An 18,549-nucleotide genomic window follows, 5' to 3' on the forward strand; every position below is an offset into this window, starting at 1 on the left:
AGCTTATGATTCTTAGAACGGACAGGCATGATATGTGTCTACATGTTTAGAGAAATGGGGTCACTGCCATCAAACAAAAGAGCAACCAGAGTGCTGGGTGCATATGGACAGGATCTTGAGGAAGGCCATCACCTGCCTTCCAGAAAGCCTCTGTTAAGAGAAGGAAAGGGATTTCCCACTTCCTATTTGATATTGAATCCATGCCCTGTCAAAGCACTTAGACCTGGTCTTACATACGGACAGGTGACGGATAGATACTTTGATCAGTGATTTGTCATTGGCATAAGAAGCCCCCCTGGAGGAACGGAAGACTGATGGGTCTGGGAGACTTTGATCTGTGTCACTCAGCTTTCAAAACCTATAAGCCCACATAAGCACAGACTCCTGAGACGGTGATGTAAATGACAACTGCCATGTCTTCCAAATGTGGCGGCCCTGCTATGATTTGGAAAAGAGACCCCAGAAGATGGAAATAAACATACACAAACTCACTCCAAAGCAAAATGGCTGAGTCTTTGCTGGCTTTCAGCTCTGCTCAGGGGCTATCTAGGAGCACTGCTTACTGGTGTTTAGCAAATAGAAATCTACAACATGCAGCACGTGTTCCTCTAAATCAGGGTGCGGAAGGCACTGTAAGTAGACCTGCGTTCCCCACGTCCACAGAAACGCAGCAGAATCTCTATCACGACATCCTTTCCAAAGGGCTCATGTGCCGCTTTAAACCCTTTTCAGTACACCACGTCAACTGGACATTTAAATTGACCAGCCTGAGTCATGAGATGAGTCCACTTTGCATCCTTGATCTAGATGGCTAGGGGTGAGGTGAGAGGATGGTGTGTACGCTTCTTGGGAATAAGCCTGTGCCGATGACTACAGTCTGGCTGAACATAAAGACACGTGAAGCATGGAGACGTCACGGCTTGGATTCTTGGGTCCGTGGGCACACCCGGGAGTGAGTGGAGATTGTCAAAGCCCACGCCCAGCCTTCCTTGGAGATCCTTCTGACCTTGAGTGTCCTCAGCCCCAGCAGGTGCCAAAGCAGAGCTCTGCGTTGACTGGTTTCCTCAAGATCATGAAAAGCTTGGACCCCACCCACCCTAGGGTCCACAGGGCCCTAATAAGACAGCTGACAGCTGAATGAAATTTATATATAAATTATCTATACTAGTGTACAGATAATTGCAGTCGAAACTAATGTCATCTAAAGTAAAGTAAGTAAATAAAAATATTTACAGTGGCTATGAAACAGGAAGGAAGGGGCAGGGCACAACCTTTGAAAGTATGACATAGCCCGAGGACATAACGTAAACTGATCAGACCCAAATGGGTCCAAGATGGCAGACAAGTCGACTTCCAGGCGCCATGGCAGTTCCAAGCCTGACCATGAGAATCACAAAGTGGGCAGTGGCCCAATTCTGGAATACTCCGCCCACTCGTTAGCCTATGACATTCCCCACCCTTACACAAACTGACACCCTCCACACCCTGGTGCCTTTCTCACCTTCTGAGATGGCTCACACTGTCTGCGGAGTGTGTTTCTCTCCAAATAAATCTCTAAATAACCTTCCTACCTATCAGTTTGTCTCTCATTGAATTCTTTCTGTGATGAGACATCAAGAACCTGAGCTTCATTAAGTCTTGAAACCAGGTGTGTGATCTCAGTTGGAAGATCTTGGGTTTTGGCCGGGTTTGAGTCCCGACAGTGTGGGTTCAAGTTCCAATCAGGGTTTTGGCCAGGTTCCAGTCCCAGCCACGTGGGTTTGAGGCCCAATCTGGGTTGAGGCTGGGTTCAAGTCCTGGCACGTGGGTTCACGTTCCAATGGGAGGTGCATGGTTTCAGCTGTCTGAGTGATTTGTGGTTCTACCACCCACAGTTCCGTCTTCCACCTCTAGTACTTTATGTAAGTCAGTCATTTAACTTCTCTGCGTCTCAGTTACCTGAGCTATAAATTGGAAGCTAAAGAGCTACAGATGATGAAGAGTCACCAAGTGAGACAGATATATGTCAAGGACTGTATGGAACTTCCAATTCCTTTCCAGAACAAAGCGTTGACCAATAAATATGAAAATGTACAAGGACTGTATTCTTTTTTCCTTTTAACCAAGCAAAGATGTCTGCTCGATTTTCTTTTGTACCTAAAATTCTGGCTTCATCCCCTCTGAGTCGTACGCAAGGGAAACTATTTGGACTTTTCTTCCTGTCTCCCTGTTTTTCTTGTCATTGGCCCACTCCATCATGAAGCACTCTCAGTGAGCCAGGTACACAGTGGAATGAATGGGTCCTTCAACTGTGAACACCTACTCCTCACTGAGCTCGGAGTCAAGAAGGAATGGGTCCAGTCTGCAGTAAGAGCCTCTAAGAAAAAACACAACTTTGAAACCTTCTGGCTGTAACATTTATGCAGCCTTTGGCCAGAGCACAGATTTGAAACGTCAGACCAAAGAAAGAGTTTGCTCCCAAACCTTGATGGTGTACAGCTGGCCTCTAAATGTGGTCACCTACTGACTCCTAGGATTTGAACAAATACTTGAAATACCGGTGACCTGGACCTGGTCCTACTGCAAGGTACACGACAGACCACCCCCACTTCCCCAGATGGATCACGGCTGGGAACGGCGTATCTCTGGTTCACAGCCAACGTCCTTGATCTACATGTTCTGCCATTTGCTTGGGAAAATAATGCTAAGTTGCAGGTCAGGGCAACAAAAACACCGCCAGGAGCCAACCAGCTCACAGGGGATGCCCAGGTAGCTTGGTGGCCCTGAACACTTAAGTGATTTTGTTCCCCATCCAATTTCCTGTGGTACATTAACTTTTATTGATAGCTCAGAGCTTCAGCAACTGGTCTTGATTTTACTAACCTGAAGGACAGAGGAACAAGAGGCACCCACACAGCTGACGTGCAAGAAAAAAAAAAAAACAGCACGGAACGTCTCGATCAGTCTCAATGTTTTTTCCCTTGCTACAGCTTTCCTTTAATGAGGGAGTCATAATTATTGCAGGTTAATTATGTCTCAGGCCTCCAAAGGGAGGGAGGCTGAAAGGCCCATTTAGAAATCTGGCCGTGGAGCTCTCCAGCAGACTCCTGGAGTCACGGCAAAAGGCAGTTGTGAAATTGCAGTCTCGGATTTATGTGGCTGCTTTGGAGATTGGCAGAAGGATTCTTGGGTGTTTCCGTCATACACGTATTAAACAGAAGTTAAACCAGGGGCTAGTGGAAAAATCTATGTAATGGAAGACAGAGAGACCAATTTTATCATTGCTTTGAAGAACTCAACACTTCCAACTAGCGTCTGAAACTTGGAGCAATCTGGTGTGCTTCTGACTCATGGACGCTGCGAATGGTGTAATTGTGTTTTCCTTTCTGTGTGGAATGCTAACAGCTTCAGCTCAGAAAAAACAAAACAAAACAAAAACATTACTATTAAAAACAAAACACCACCAGATATGATTTGTTGAGCACCTATTATAGACCAGGTGCCATTCTTTGCACTTTACAAAGTGCTTCAATGCATCCCCATAGCCATCTTAGGAAGCATCCATTTGTATTGCCATTTTGTAGCAAAGGAAATTGGGGTTCAGACAGCATCTGTAAAATGTCAACGTCCTCAGCCAGGAAGAGAAAGAGTCAGGGTTAGAACCAAAGTCAAGGGAAAAAACAGACTGCCTCTAAAATCCAACTCCTAAACACACCTCCATCTGCACGTACATGTGAACGCTACCATATTAAAATGTATGGTGTGATTCTGACATATTAAGACACCAGCTTTATGAAATGGGGTTTGAAAGAAACATCAATGCAACTTCATCCAAGATTCAGTGATCACCCACCATGTGTCACACCCTGTGCTAATACGCCTGTCCCACTCAAGGAATCTCAGAGCTGTGCCTACAGGACCTCAATAACTACAGCCTGAACCTGCATTGTGTAGGCTGTGCCCAGCCTTGCTTTAAAAGACCACATCCTCAGAGTCACAGTGCTCATTCAGACACTGTGATGTGCAAAGGTCTACAAGGATGGCATGAAGGTGACCCCACACGACCCCATGAATAGGGAGGTCCAGGGACAGGTACTGTGGCAAAGATGTGGCAGAGTTTCACGGAGTCTGTTCCTTCCCAGTCAAGATCCAATGAGTATTCTTTTTGCAATTTTTATCCTGAGGTTGTGAGGAGTGTGAAAACTCCCACCTTTAAAAACTAAGAATTCTGTTAAGTGAAAAGGCTCCGTTTTGTGTAAGCTTCAAATATCCCACATCAAAAATGAATACAATGGGTCCTTGATAAGTTAAACATAGAATTACCATACGACCCAAGCGATTCCACGCGTAGATATACACCCAAAAGAACAGAAAACAGGTCTTCAAGCAAAAACTTGCACATGAATGTCCCAAACAGCTCTCATCATATTAGTCAGAGGCTGGCAACAACACGAATGTCCAGCCACAGATGAAGGGACCCACAAGTTGTGTATCTATACACCAGAACATCATCCAGTCTTGCAAGGAATGAAGTACTGACACACGCTACAACTACAGGTGAACCTTCAACACCTCATGCCAAGTGAAAGAAAGAAGATACAAGAAGCTATGTATTGTATGACAACACTTCTGGGATGTGGGTATATCTTTCTGCGGGCTGTCAATCAACCCGCTGTAACTGCTGCATCTGTGATCACTTGTTTACAGAGCAGTAGAAAACTAATGCAGTGACCATGTGTTTATTTATTCATTTGTTGGTTGGTTTGTTGGTTCAACAGATATTGATTGAGTACCTGCTGTGTGCAAGGCACTGTGCTAGGCTCCAGGGAACTTGAGTAAAGGAAACAGACTTAGCCTTGCCCTGACTAGAACTCACAGGTGGGAGATTCACTCAGGCCCTCCTCACAAAAGGCAGCCACAAAGTTGAAAGGTTACTAGGACTAACGATGGCTTCAAGCGGTGATACGAAATCAGCAGAGGCCAATGGGGACATCAGAGAATCTGATGAAAGACAAGGACTCTCATTCCAGAAAACTGCAAGTGGGATAGAACGGCGCATATTATTTCAGAAAATTCTAGGATGCCCAGCGGCCCTTCTTCAAGGTCCATAGCTGAGAACTCTTGGCTTGGAGATTCTTGAGATGCCTCTCTGACAAAGAAACCTACCAAGAGGGATATGTACGTGGAGCACCAACCCATTATTTCCAGGCTAAGTCTTACGCGACATCATGCCGGTGATAGTTAATTTTATGGGTCAACTTGATGGGGCCACAGTGTGCCCAGGTCGTTGGTTATCATACATTGTTTCTGCGTGTGTCTGTGAGGGTGTTTCTGGCTGAGGTGAACATCTGAATCGGTAGACTAAGTAAAGTAGATTGCCCTCCCCAGTGTGGGTGGGCCTCATCCAATCTGTTGAATAAAAGGTGGAAGAAGAAGGAATTCACTCTCTCTGCCTCACTGCCTTTGAGCTGGGACACTGGCCTTCTCCTGCCCCTGTACTCAGACTCAGACTGGAACTATACCATTGGCCCTCCTAGGTCTGGACTTCTTGACCTCCATAACTGTGTGAGAGCCAGTCTCTTTTCTTCTTTACTTATTTCAATAATTTCTAGATTTTTTAAGAGAGCAATTATTTAATCAACTTGAAAAATCAAAGAAAGACATGAGTTAAAGAAAAAAACCTGGGGATCCACACAAATGACTGTTACAAAAGGTGCCATTTATGATATCTAGGGGACAACTGGAAATATGCTCTTTCACTGGATACCTAGATGTTAAAAATTTGTGGGGTTTTTTTGGTTTTGATAATGATACGGTAGTATTTTTGTTTTGTTTTAGGAGAGCCCTTACTTTATAGTGACTCATAATAAATTATCTCTGGATAAAAAGATACAATGTCTTCCATTAGCTTCTACAAAATAAACACGGGGGAAGTGGGTGGGGGGGAGATAAAACAAGATTGGCAACGTGATAGTTACTGAAGTTGGGGTTAATTATACTCTGTCACCTCCTGTAAATGTTTTTACATTAAGAATAAATAAATAAGTACATGACAGAGGAGCCAAACATAATTCTTAACACAATCTAAGTAATTTCATAGATAGATAGACAGATAGATAGATAGATAGATAGATAGATAGATAGATAGATAGATAAAACCTAAGGCGGGGGGAAAGCTTTCCCCAACATTCTATAATGGGTCAATAACTGCCTATTTTCTCATGAACATCCAGACTTGACAGTGTGGCAGAGAACTGAAGGATGCACATTTGGTAGCACTGACAGGGAGAGCATTTTGTACTAACATGTATCACTACCTGAAATTATATTAAATATTTATGTTTTGCTTATTGCCTATCTTCCTTGTGATACTGTAAGCTCTATGAGGGTGGGGTTTTTCTGTTTTGCTGTATCTTTACCTCTTAGGAAGATATCTGGCCTGTGATAGGTGTTTCCATTTTTTTTTTCCTTCTTTTTTTGAATGACAAACAAATTTGTGTAAAGAAATCAACTGAAGTCATTGTGCCCGTCACTGACTGTCCACGATACACTAAGTCTTGTGTTAAGCATCAAAACAGTGGACCAGAGGCGCCTGAAACAGATTTGTACACGGGACACAAAGTGTGGGAATTCTTCGATTACTTTCATAAAAGTAGACTGTATCCATCCATTCATTCACAACTATGTATTGAGCATCTACTGTGGTAGAACTGACACACAGAATAAATAGTAAGGTAGAAATAATAGTAAGATATAAGTAAAATTTGACAAATATCTCTACACTAATGAAGTTGACATCTTAGGATATGAAGATGGGGTGAGGATGAAAGCTACTTCACATCCCACAATTCCAGCCAAAAGCTTACATATTTGTTAATCATGCTACCATGTGGCTGAGAATTCATTACAATTTCTTTTGGAGAACTAACTGTAAAGTTGACTTCTGAAGATCCTATTTATCTAAGCCATTAGTGTTACCTACTTATCTTCTCAGCCACTGGAATATGTCACCAAGTTTATTGAGTTCATTATGATTTCTCATTCAAGCAAGAGAAACGTGTGTTTACGTGGAGACCACCTGTTTATAAGTCAAAACGGGAGATGCAAATACTGTCTTTAAAAAGCAAAGAAGGAAACTTTCAATGTTACATCACATTAAAATGTTCCCTTACCGGTTTCCTTCCTTTGAAAACAACTATCGATAACCGTCAAGTTTTATTTGCCAGCTGTTAGGTCCTCTACGCAGGAGGCCGTGGACTATTTAATACAAAATTACTCTCCCTTCTTCCAACTCAACAAAATCACAGAAGACCATGGGTTGTGGGGAACGGCACCTAAAGTGCTGAACGCGAAGGTAATTTCCCTAAAATGGAATCCACGGCGACAGAAAGAACTTAAAAAATTTACCAATAGCAACTGGGCCGCTGGAATGGGTGCTAATGATAAAAACATGAGCTTTTACACATTCCATTTTTAATTAATTTTTAATACTTAAAAAAGAAAGCTTTCCCTTCCACCACAAGACCCACTTCTTCCCAGTGAGATCCCCAAAGGGAGGCCGGCTCTTTTCTGGACGGCATCCCTCTTCTCATGAATTAGAGATTGTGCGAGGTGGGGGACAGGGCAGGGGTGGAAACCAGCAGGGCGTGAACATATCAAATTCATTCCTGCCTTTTCTGCTTCCCTCTCCCCGAACCTCCGCCCTGGCTCTCCGCTCGGGGACACAAACAGCTGAAGTCAGTTGAACTGATTCCAGGCCAGCTCACCCCGCCTCTGTGCCAGGCTGGCCCGGCCTCCGTGTCCCACTGGCACGAGAATGTTACCGGGTGCTGTCTTCCTGGGTCCACTTCATCAGTTACATGTGTGCCGTTTACATCTTTTGTCCGTCCCCCCACCCCGCCCCAACCTCAAAAACTGAACATGTTGATGGGGGGGGGGGGACCTCAAGCCTGACAGAATTACAAAAAGAAAGAAAATACAGTTCCCTCTTCCACGGACCCTTTCATTTCCCATGCTTTCTGTCAAGGAGGTACCTCTGTTAACCTTGAATGTCTGTCATTATAATCCCACAGCACATGACAGGCACATGTAAACACACAAAACATTCAGGCACATGTAGAGCTTTCTTGAAAAAAAGTGTAAAAATATATGTATTGTCCTACAATTTGCTTTTCCTCGCTCAACATGATACTACGGGCAGCTATCACGTATGTATATGTATTTATATCCCGTAATATGTATATTTAGAGCTATCTCTTTTAATAACTTTCTTTTTTTGCTATGCAGAACTTAAAACTTTGTAAAAACTATAACTCAGACTTTATTGACAGGGATTCAGAATTCACAGATTAAATAAATAAATAAATAAATAAATAAATAAATAAATAAATAAATAGTGTGTGTGTGTGTGTATGTGTGTAAAGCACTAAAACATATCACTGATTCTTCTCATTGGGAGGCTGTGCACATTTATTCAAATACTTCTGTATTTTCTGGTTCCAAATGGAAGTGCTTACCCTACAGGTATATTTAATTTGTGTTGAAACTGCCAACATGCTCTCCAAAAAGACCCCAAACCATTTTATGTTCCTTTTAATAGTGTATGTTCTTCCTCCCTGTTAAGGAAAACTTTTTAGAGAGCCTGGTTATGAGTGTGAGTCAAAGTTTTATTGTAGTTTCGCTAGGAGGGAAAAGACCTCCAGCAGATCAATTCAAAGATTCACTCTTGGTGGAGACATTTTCTAGGGAAAGGGAGTGATAAGATGCTCAATGTTAGGCTAGATAACAAAAGAAAAGAACATTTGGTTGAAGGGGCCTAGATTCTTGAGTGACAGTCAGCTGGCTAGATGGGCAACTGATTTTTCAGAACAAGTCTTAATCCCATTAAAGTTTATCAGAAAATTGCTTAAGCAATTTATCAGGAATGAAGCTGGGAATTACATTATGCAAAAAGGTTCTATTCCAGACCAGATGTGGGACAACTTTTCTTTTTCATACTCTTTTATACTCTACACACTCAGCAACAGGGAGGTTATCTGTCTTCTTAACTTCTGTCATTGCCATGGTGCAGGGTGGTTTCTCACTGTTTAACTTCCATTTCCATGAATTAACAACAAGGCTGAGGCTTTTTTTGTGTTTGTCAACTTTCTTCAACGAATTTCTCGTTCATTGACTTTGCCCATTTTTCTAGTGGGCGGTTCACGTTTTTCTTTCTGATTTGCAAAAACTCTGCATATTTGGGGTAAATTATTTAAGCATGTGTGTATATGTACACGAGTATGTGTGTGTATGTATATATTTTTTCCTCCTATTCAATCTCGTAAGATAGTAAACTTGAAAAAAAGGTCACTTATATGCCAGCTTCTCATGGTACCTGGAAGAGAGTTATTCGATTTTTACTTTAATATAAAGTCACAGCAATCACGTAAAGCCTTCAGTGTTTCTCCACCTCCTGTAAGTGGAGTTCCGGTCTGTGGCAAGGCCCTTCACCATACGGTCGCTGTCTAAATCCTTAATATTATTTCTGATCTCTCTGTCCTGGCCCTTTGTGTCCCAACAACAGTACTTCTAGTGGCCCAGATCGACTGCCTGTTTCATCCCTGCATCCTTTCACATGGCAATCCCTCTACAGCATCTTCCCTGGATACTCTCTCCCCTTAATAAGCCCGCATTTGTCTTCCCTCTTCCGGAAGAGACTTTCCCTCATTATTACTCACCGTGCCCCACTAGAGATAACGCTAGTCACTTCCCTCTTGGGTACCTTGCATGCACCGATTTTTCCATACAAAGCTCATTTTAATTTACTTGTTCCTGAGTCATCAGTCTTCCGTAAAAGACTCTGAGCTCCTAGAGGGTAAGGAGTGAGTCCTAATTCTTCCTATACCACTTGAGCTTAATACAGGATCTGACTCATCCAGAGCCAAAGCCCAGTAAACAACTGTCGAGTGGACAGAAATATCCTTTCTGATACACAGCGTGAGGGAAGGAGTCATAGCAGGGAGAGCAGTGGTGCCTGTCTTTCGTCCACCTTCCGCGGACCCACAGAAACACACCCCTCCGACCTCAAAAATGGACTTGACATTCCTGTTTCGTTACTCCAGAATCTGACAGGCTACAACTCTGCACAGGAAGTGTTAACACAAACATCATGGGAGTGCTGGGGGAAATGTTATTGTCTGCCAGATTTACAAATTGGAATCGATCGTCATTCAACCAGTTTCACCAAAGTTTCTGCGAAATGGATATAGTAAGAGACAGGTGTCTTTCAGATCACCTGTGATTACACTCACTGCATCGGTCTTCAAACAAAAGTGTTTTTTTTTTTCCCCGGCCCGCAACATATAATTTTAGTCAGCTAACACTAAATTAGACACCCACTCAGATTTATTATGATAAGAACATTCAGTAAGCTAATTTCAAGATGATGACTCCTATAAATTCTTATAATTTATTATTTAGTACTTTGGTTTTTAATCATTAAGTACGTGAAGACTTTGTAGGTCAAACCTGTATTAATGAAGACAGTACTCTATTTTTCAAACTCTGCTCCTCACCCACCTTTCAAATTGTAAATGAACAGAAATGGATTTAAACACACTTGTAAGAACAAAGGCAATAATTGGGGGGTGGGGGGTACTATCACCCCCAATTGCCTAATTGTTCTAGGTAGATCGTCAATCATAGTTCTGACTTATTTAAGACACATCGCTGATTCTTTCAAGGAAGTAATGGAGTCCAGATTTGAGAAGGCGTTAGTTCACTAAGAAAATAAAATCTATAACCCGTATTTAAAGTTTCGTTAAAAAAACAAAGCTGTTCAAATATTAGCTGACACAATTTCATTAGGTTTTAATCTTAACCCAGTGCAGCCATTTTTACTGCTTTTCTGTGAAGTGTTACAGCTTTAGAGATGCACAGACAGGAAGTACTTATTTATTAAGTAAATAAATATTTTAGAAAGCTGCTGATGTTATCTAAATGAGAGTCTTCTTGATCTCCTGAATTCATTGCCAAAGTAGAACCTGTTTCGGGATCATTTCAAACATGAAGTGCTGGAAGACTTAAGGGTTTTATTTTGCTGAACAAAGGGACGCTTTTTGATCCTGTGCATGCCAACAATAAAGTTACCTGCATGCTAACATCTTTTCATTTTCCCTACAATAAAATTAACTGTCTGATGTTATAATACAAGCTCATCATAAGCAATTTGAAAAGTAGAGTAGAAAGAAGAACATTGTTCACCATGATACTTTTTAATTGAAAAAAAAAAGTATCAGGATACAAAATGAGCTAAGTCTCCAACAGAGTCACTACTATGTAAAAACAATCGTGCATATGCTGAGAAAAATCTAGAAGGTTTTAGGGCAAAGTGATGATAGCAGTTATCGTTAGGAGACAGTACAACAGCCCATTTTGTTTCTCATTTTTAAATATTCTGGAAACTCCCTCAGAAATAAAGAGGCATATGTTTGCATCCACAATATTGAAAGCACTTGAATTTACACCGGTGTCTGGATCGTCGCATGACAGAGAGCGAGTCAGTGTCCACTTTACCTGAAGACTTATTGCTGAGGGGGGTTCTATTGAATTATTACACCGAGGGCTGCTCATGGCCTCTCCTGGTTCAGTGAAAACCTCGCTGGGATATACATATATGCTTACAAGCAGGGCTTCGAAACAGGAAGCCGGCCACGTCCATCCACACCATGCTTTCAGAGTGCATGTTAAATTACTTTAGAAGTCCATTTCCTCCTCTCCTGTCCACCCGGGGAAGGGTGAGGTATTGCAGGTTTTTAAATAAAATCCTTGATGAGAAGAACACACAAAGACTCTGCCTCACGGCTGGAAGGATTCATGAGGGATGGAGACCAGTGAGGGGTTTTAGCGAAGTGGGTTATAGAAAGTTTACTAAAACTGGATTTCTGGATTTTACTTGCCATTAGCTAAATAATAATGAGAATAATGAAAATAACAAGGAAAATAGCACCTACTGTTTACTGTGAATTTGGCACAGCTACGTGGAACACTGAGTTAAACATCTTACAGATCTTAAGTCCCCACACTAACTGGATGAATTAGTCTCATTTTACAGATGAGAAAACTGAGCTAAAACATGTATGCTTAGGCCAGTCAATACTTGGTAGAGCTGACATATAAATTGCACCATCTGACTCATCTCCAAGATGCCTTTTAATCATCAGGAGAAAGAAGCCTGCCACCAACAACCTTTTGAGAAAAGTGACAGATGCAGGGGGAAAATGGATTTATTAACTTGTAAAAGTTTCCATCCAAAAATGTCTAATTTCCAAAAGTAATTAGAATGAAACCGCTAAAAACATTTAGGTCCTTCTAATTGCTAAGCTCTTGGATTATTTATCCTGTAGGCAGTGCAAACAGGCTCTGTATTAATACTGATGAGTAACATATCACCCCCAAATTTAGCATCTTCTAAATGACCATACAAATTTAATATCTCATACAGTTTTGGTGGGTCAAGCATTTAGGGGCAGTTCAGCTGGATGGTTTGGCTCAGGTTTGGTTTCTGCTGCAGTTATCTGAACGCTTAACTGGGACTGGAGGAAAGCACCTTCACCATGGCTGGCAAGTCGGGTCTGGCTGCTGGCTGGAGGCCTGAGTCCTTCATCACATGGGCCTCGCCACAGGACTGCTTGAGCATCCTTACAACATGGCGTCTGACTTCCTCCAGAGAAAGCAGGGCGGAAGTCTCAGTGTCTTTAGTCCCTGAGCCTCAAGACCCATGCTCTAGCACTTCCCCCTGCCTGTCACATCCGGAGTAGGAGGGGGCTACACAACGTTCATGGAAACCCAGGAGCCCAGGGTCTTTGGAGGCCACCTGAGAGGCTGGCCATCACAGGATCTCTCCTCCCTTGCTCTAGATGGCCCCGGGGCTGGGAAGTATATAAGGTTGCACTCTGATATTTGAGCAATGAAATGAATTCAAAGTGGGTCAAATGGGAGAATGCAAAGTCACCTTGAGAAACAAAAGGGCACTCAGTCCAAGTCACCCTGGATCTCAGTCCATGGGACGTGAAAAGTGCTGGGTTTCCAACCGCTGGGGGAGGAGTGGGGTGCAGACCTCACTTAGATGGCTCCAACAGAGGCTGTAGTGATAACGCTGAAGATGACTGCAAAGAATGTCGGTGATACTACTGTGTAAGATGCAAGGATGGAAAAAAACTCCCATACTGAAAAATTAATACATCATGTGTGCAAATGCATTAATAAATTAAATCTGACGTGAAAACTTTGGGACATTTCATTTACATCCTCTACAATGTATAAATTGGGCTAACAACGGGGGTGGGGCGGGGCAGGTAACCTCATCAGGAAAATGAAGAATCACTTTGTATTTGGGATCACCTGGTATTCTGACACTCAGTGGTTCAACAAGTATGTACTAAGCACCTCTGTGTGCCTGGCACTGTCCCAGAGCAGTGGACAAATTAATGAACACAACAGACAAGGTACCCCAAATCCTAGGGCAGGAGACAGGCAATACACAGGTACAAGTGTGCAGTGTATCCTTATTATGAAAGTATCAGGCGACCAAGCTTTTGAGTCATGTGGCCAGCTGACCTCTGCTTCAATTACTTGCCCATCAAGTAACTAACAATTTCATTTGGCTCAGTCCCTGTAATTCTACTGATAAGGAAACAGTGTTCTTTCTGGTCAAATTAGCAAAAACATTTCAAACTTTGCCATAATTACAGTCCTCTTTGAAAATTACTGTTTTGGCATTCTCTTTATATATCAGTCTCTATGAGTGTGATTATTGTGAGTCTGCACCTGTCAGAAAGATCTGCTCTTGGTGGGTTGACAAAATCTAATTTTTGAGTTAGCAAGCTTGGGGGTGAGATTCACACTGTTAATAAATTTACCCAGGTAAATACCACCTGGCAAGCTTCTAGAAAGTCAGCCACCTGGCTTTCATCGTCCATATCTGTCCTCTTCTTTCAAAAGATGTGACATTTCATACATTAAAAATATATATATGTTGCCTCTAGGAACTATAAAGAAAACACTATACACAGACAAAACCAGGATACTAAAGAGAGCCATGGCGTATATTTGACTGCCATCCTCTGATTCCTCATTCATGGCTGATATTAATAATTGATCACAGAAATCTTCTGGGTTGAGCCAATATGGTTTCCGAGTCCTGCTAACATGGTACCGCAAAAAGACACTAACAATCGATCTGCGTTCGAAGACAGTGAGGCCCAAAGAACTGAGATATTAATATCTGTTTGTCCCAATAAGACTGGGTTCTTTTGCAAACTGAGCTCTGAGTCCATACACTTTAGGTTCATAGACAATGATATAAGGGGAACAGAGAGATCCTGGGAGTGGCTTATCATGACATATGGCTTTGGTACTAGTGAATACGGATGGTGATAGACTTTGATTAATAAGAGCTAAGGGTGTGACTTAAGGAATTGTAAGTAATGGAGGAGAGAGAAATAAACAGCTTTATATACCAGAGTTTCATTTCAATACTGTTTTAATAGTAAAGAACTATAAATAATGTACATTCCCAATAACGGAAGAGTGGATAAGGTATAAGAACTTTCACCTAATAGCTTCTTATCTAGCTCATGTTTGGCATTAATAAAGACTATGTTATAATAGGTGAATGTACTTGTGCTATAACGTTAAGTGAAAAACTCAGGATACAGCATCAAATATAATACAGTATAAATAATGGTATGAAAAAATAATAATAAACCTAGTCATGGGGGGTAAATTTAAATGGGACAAACCAAATATTGACACTAGTTGTTGTCTAAATGATGACACATTAGCTAAGTATTATTATTTTTTTCTCCTCCTCCTCCCTCTTTTTTTTTTTTTTTTGTCATTTCCTGTTTGGTATTTTATACACACAGACACACACACAGAGAAACTGGTAGTGAAAACCGTAGAAGAAAAGTCAAGTCCCCACTCTACTTTCTATGAGGTCCCTTGCATTTGGTAGGAAAAAAGCGAACTTCCTCCTTTGCTCACTGCATCGAGGTTAAAAATCTAGTCTGGTGAGAAAAACAAAAGCGTATTGGGTTTCGTCATTCAGTTTGCAAGAAAGGCCTTTCTCAAAATGTGGCTGTGGTTTTTGACAACTTTGTGTGATTTCACAGTTCCTAAGAATGGGTGAATCAGTGGCCATGGAGATTGCTCCCCATGGTAAAAGAGGTTTGCACGGACCCCTGACTATGTGGGCAGATGGGTGGCTGAGCTGGGAGAGCGGCATACTTCACGATGAGTTACTACACAGATGATGTCTTCTACGGGGCACCAAGGAGACTCCGGGCAGCTGTGCCCAGGATGCGGACCTTACTCCGGGTGACCAAGCCCTCTGCACAGCATGGCGCCCATCTGTCCCACAGCTGCTCGAGGCAACTGTGCCTTTGTGAGTTATTTCAGCGTTAGCACCTTCACCACGAAAGGGAAATACAATCACAGTTAGCAGAAAGAGAAGTGCACTAACTTGTCTGCAAGGATTAGAAACTGTGCTACATAGATGCACTGGGTCATTAAGGAAAGAGAGAATCTCGAGGAGGAGGAGAATCTCCCATCTATTTTGGGAGTCTCCTCCGATGAGGTTGAGAGCTGGGGGTTCAATCTCATCACTGCTTCTATAGGTGGGAGGAGAGCAGACCGGATCAAGGCTGTGCTTCCTGCCTCGGGGTCAGCCCTAGGCAAAGCTGTTAATTGGGCTAAATCTGGCCTGCTTGGATACTCTTCGGCTTTCCTGCTCTGCCCTTCTCCCCTCTCTCCTCCAGGACAGACGCCCCATACCCTTAGGCGCCCCCAGATAAAGAACTTCCCATTCCCCAGGGTTTACACTGCTCACGCCACCTGAAGTCCTGTATCTACTGAGCTCTGTCTCTATCTTGGTGTGAGCTGATAAATACACAGTCTTATGCTCCAACAGCGGTTCTTTCTGAAGGCGCTGATCCAGACCAAAGGACTGGTTCCAACAGTTGGCAAATACAGTCTGTTTAGTTAGACTGTCTGGGAAGGTATTTGGGGGCAAAGAGACCCTGAAGCTTTTCTCAAAAATAACACCAGCATCAATAACTAAAAGCAGCACTTACTCGTTTTCCATACGTTATCTCCAAGTCTTTTGCATTCACTAGCATTTGCTATATAACAAACTACCACAGAACTCAGTGGGTTAAAACAACCACTTTTTATAAAAAGCCCGTGCTTCTGTGCATGGGCTGAGTTCTTTCCCTGGTGTGGACGGTCTTGACTGGTCCCCGCTGGGCTCGCTCTTGTGTCTGGGGTCGTCTGCGGGCTTGGTTAGTAGCTGGATGACTCTAGAATGGCCTCACTCCTGCGCCTGGAGGTCGGCAGCCTATCTACTAGGGCAGCGAGGCTCCCTACACGTGGCCTCTCACGTTCCAACAGGCACGCGATGCTTTTTATGCCTTTGCTGGTGTTATCTTTGCCAAGGTCCCATCGGTCCATGCAAGCCACTCGGTCAACCTGATTTAAGTGGTGAACAAATAGATACCACCCCTTAATGGGAGGACTGAACACCATCACATTGGATTGGTGTGGATGCAGTGGAGGGAAAAACTGTTTTTCTTTCTTTTTTTAAAAAAAATAATCTACTATCTTTACCATCTACTACACCGTCCTCAAACCCCAAATTGTGGTTGTCATTATTTCCATGTTACAGAAGAACAAAGTGAGACTTAGAGTGGTTAAATAACATCCCCAAGAAAAGTTCGACTGTATTGGATTGGAATCAGGTATGAACTCATATTTAAAAACATGTATTTATATTATAAATTTACATACTTTAATACTATAAATATAAATATATAAATCAAGATGATAAAATTTGTTCACATATAAATCACTTAAAATATGTAACACACCCACACAGAGTGATAAATAAAGATATATATGTACGCATGAGTTAGTATATCTACATATACTTCCAGACTCTGCCCACTGAGAGGTCCTAGATGCAATGATACCTCAGTAGCACACCTAGCACCGGAGCTTGGTTTCTAAATATCACTCTCCGATAAGCGGAACCAGGGCTCCTTGAAAAAGGAGTTAACTTTAAGAATACAAGATAAGAAATACAAGATGACATGTAGCATCCCACAGTGTCAAAAGGTAAGAAAGCGCTCAAAAAATGATAGGGCGTGTTGAAAGGGTATAGAAGCCAGCCTGAAAGAGCGTTCATTGGCCAAAGCTGGAATAGTTTGAGCAACAAATTACATAACAGTATTATTATATTATGCCCTATAGAACAAAACAAATATTTGTGTCCATACTGATATAAATGAATAAATAATTAAATCAATAAATGAAGAAGGGACAGCCTTCCGTAGACAGGAATTCTGATTAATTAGTGTAGAAGGAAAACAAACTTACAGTTACCAAAGGGGAAATGGGGGTAGCGACAAATTAGGAGTTTGGGACTGACATATACACACTGCTATATATAAAATAGATAACCAACAAGGACCTACCGTATAGCACAGGGAACTCTGCTCAATATTTTGTAATAACTTATCAGGGGAAGAATCTGGAAAAGAAAGATATATATCTATGTATAAGTGAATCACTCTGCTATACACCTGAACTAACACAACAGTGTAAGTCCACTATACTTCAATTAAAAAAAAAAAAAAATGTGGAAGACAGGCGGGAAGTAGAAAATAATCATTAGAACACCATAATATTAATTGTTTCAGGCAAGATCCATAGATAGATGCTAAAATCAGTGGATGAAAATTTGAAGAGAAATAGACTCAAAATACCTCCCTCAAGATATGTACTAATTACAAAGGGGAAACAGTAACTTTCAGTGCATAAATCCATCAGACATCCCTTTAGCCAAGAGATCAAGGTTAACATCACTAGTAAGAAGACATTTCGATGGTACATTTAAGCCATGTACTATCTGATTATGATGGGCTGAGCAGGGCAAAACTGCGTCCGTGTGTATTCTTGCCAAAAATACATAACTTCAATCTAATCAGGAGAAAACATCAAACAAAACCAAACAGAGGACGTTCTACAAAATAATGCACCAGACTCTTCAAACGTGTCAAGGTCATTTAAAAAATAATGAAGACCGAGAAACTATCACAGATCAGAGGAGGTGGGTGAGACATGACAACAAATGCAGAGTGGAACTGGACTGAATCCTGGAACAGGAAAAGAACCTGAGCGGAAACACCAGTGAAACGCAAATTAAGTGTCAGCTAAGTTAGTAGCATTGTACCAGTGTGAGATTTCTAAGTGTGGAAAAACGTATCATGTTAGTATTAGGGGGACCTGGATGAAGGGTGCATGGGAACTCTCTGAGCTATTTTTGTGACTTTTCTGTAAGCTGAAATGTATTTCGAAAGAAAAAATTGAAAACAAACAAACTTCCCCAAGGTCACAGCTGCTTAGGGCTGTTTGAATTCAAACCCAGTTTTGCCTGATGCCACGGTCTACGTTTTTTCCATTCTGCCATGCTTTCTCCACCCACCCTACATAGACTGCTGTCTTGGAATTGGTTAAGACTGGACTAGGACAACC

General features: G+C 42.0%; 1 protein-coding gene across 1 annotated transcript in view; it reads right to left on the minus strand.

Moving 5' to 3' along the window:
- WWOX (WW domain containing oxidoreductase) overlaps nt 1-18,549 on the minus strand; it is a 964,125-nt gene that overhangs the window by 302,785 nt on the left and 642,791 nt on the right. The window contains exon 9 of the mRNA XM_057713311.1: nt 17,490-17,545. Coding sequence (XP_057569294.1) covers nt 17,490-17,545 — 56 coding nt within the window. The remainder of the gene's footprint in view (nt 1-17,489; nt 17,546-18,549) is intronic.

This window comes from Hippopotamus amphibius, chromosome 16 (assembly GCF_030028045.1).
Source record: "Hippopotamus amphibius kiboko isolate mHipAmp2 chromosome 16, mHipAmp2.hap2, whole genome shotgun sequence".
NCBI classification, from domain to species: domain Eukaryota; kingdom Metazoa; phylum Chordata; class Mammalia; order Artiodactyla; family Hippopotamidae; genus Hippopotamus; species Hippopotamus amphibius.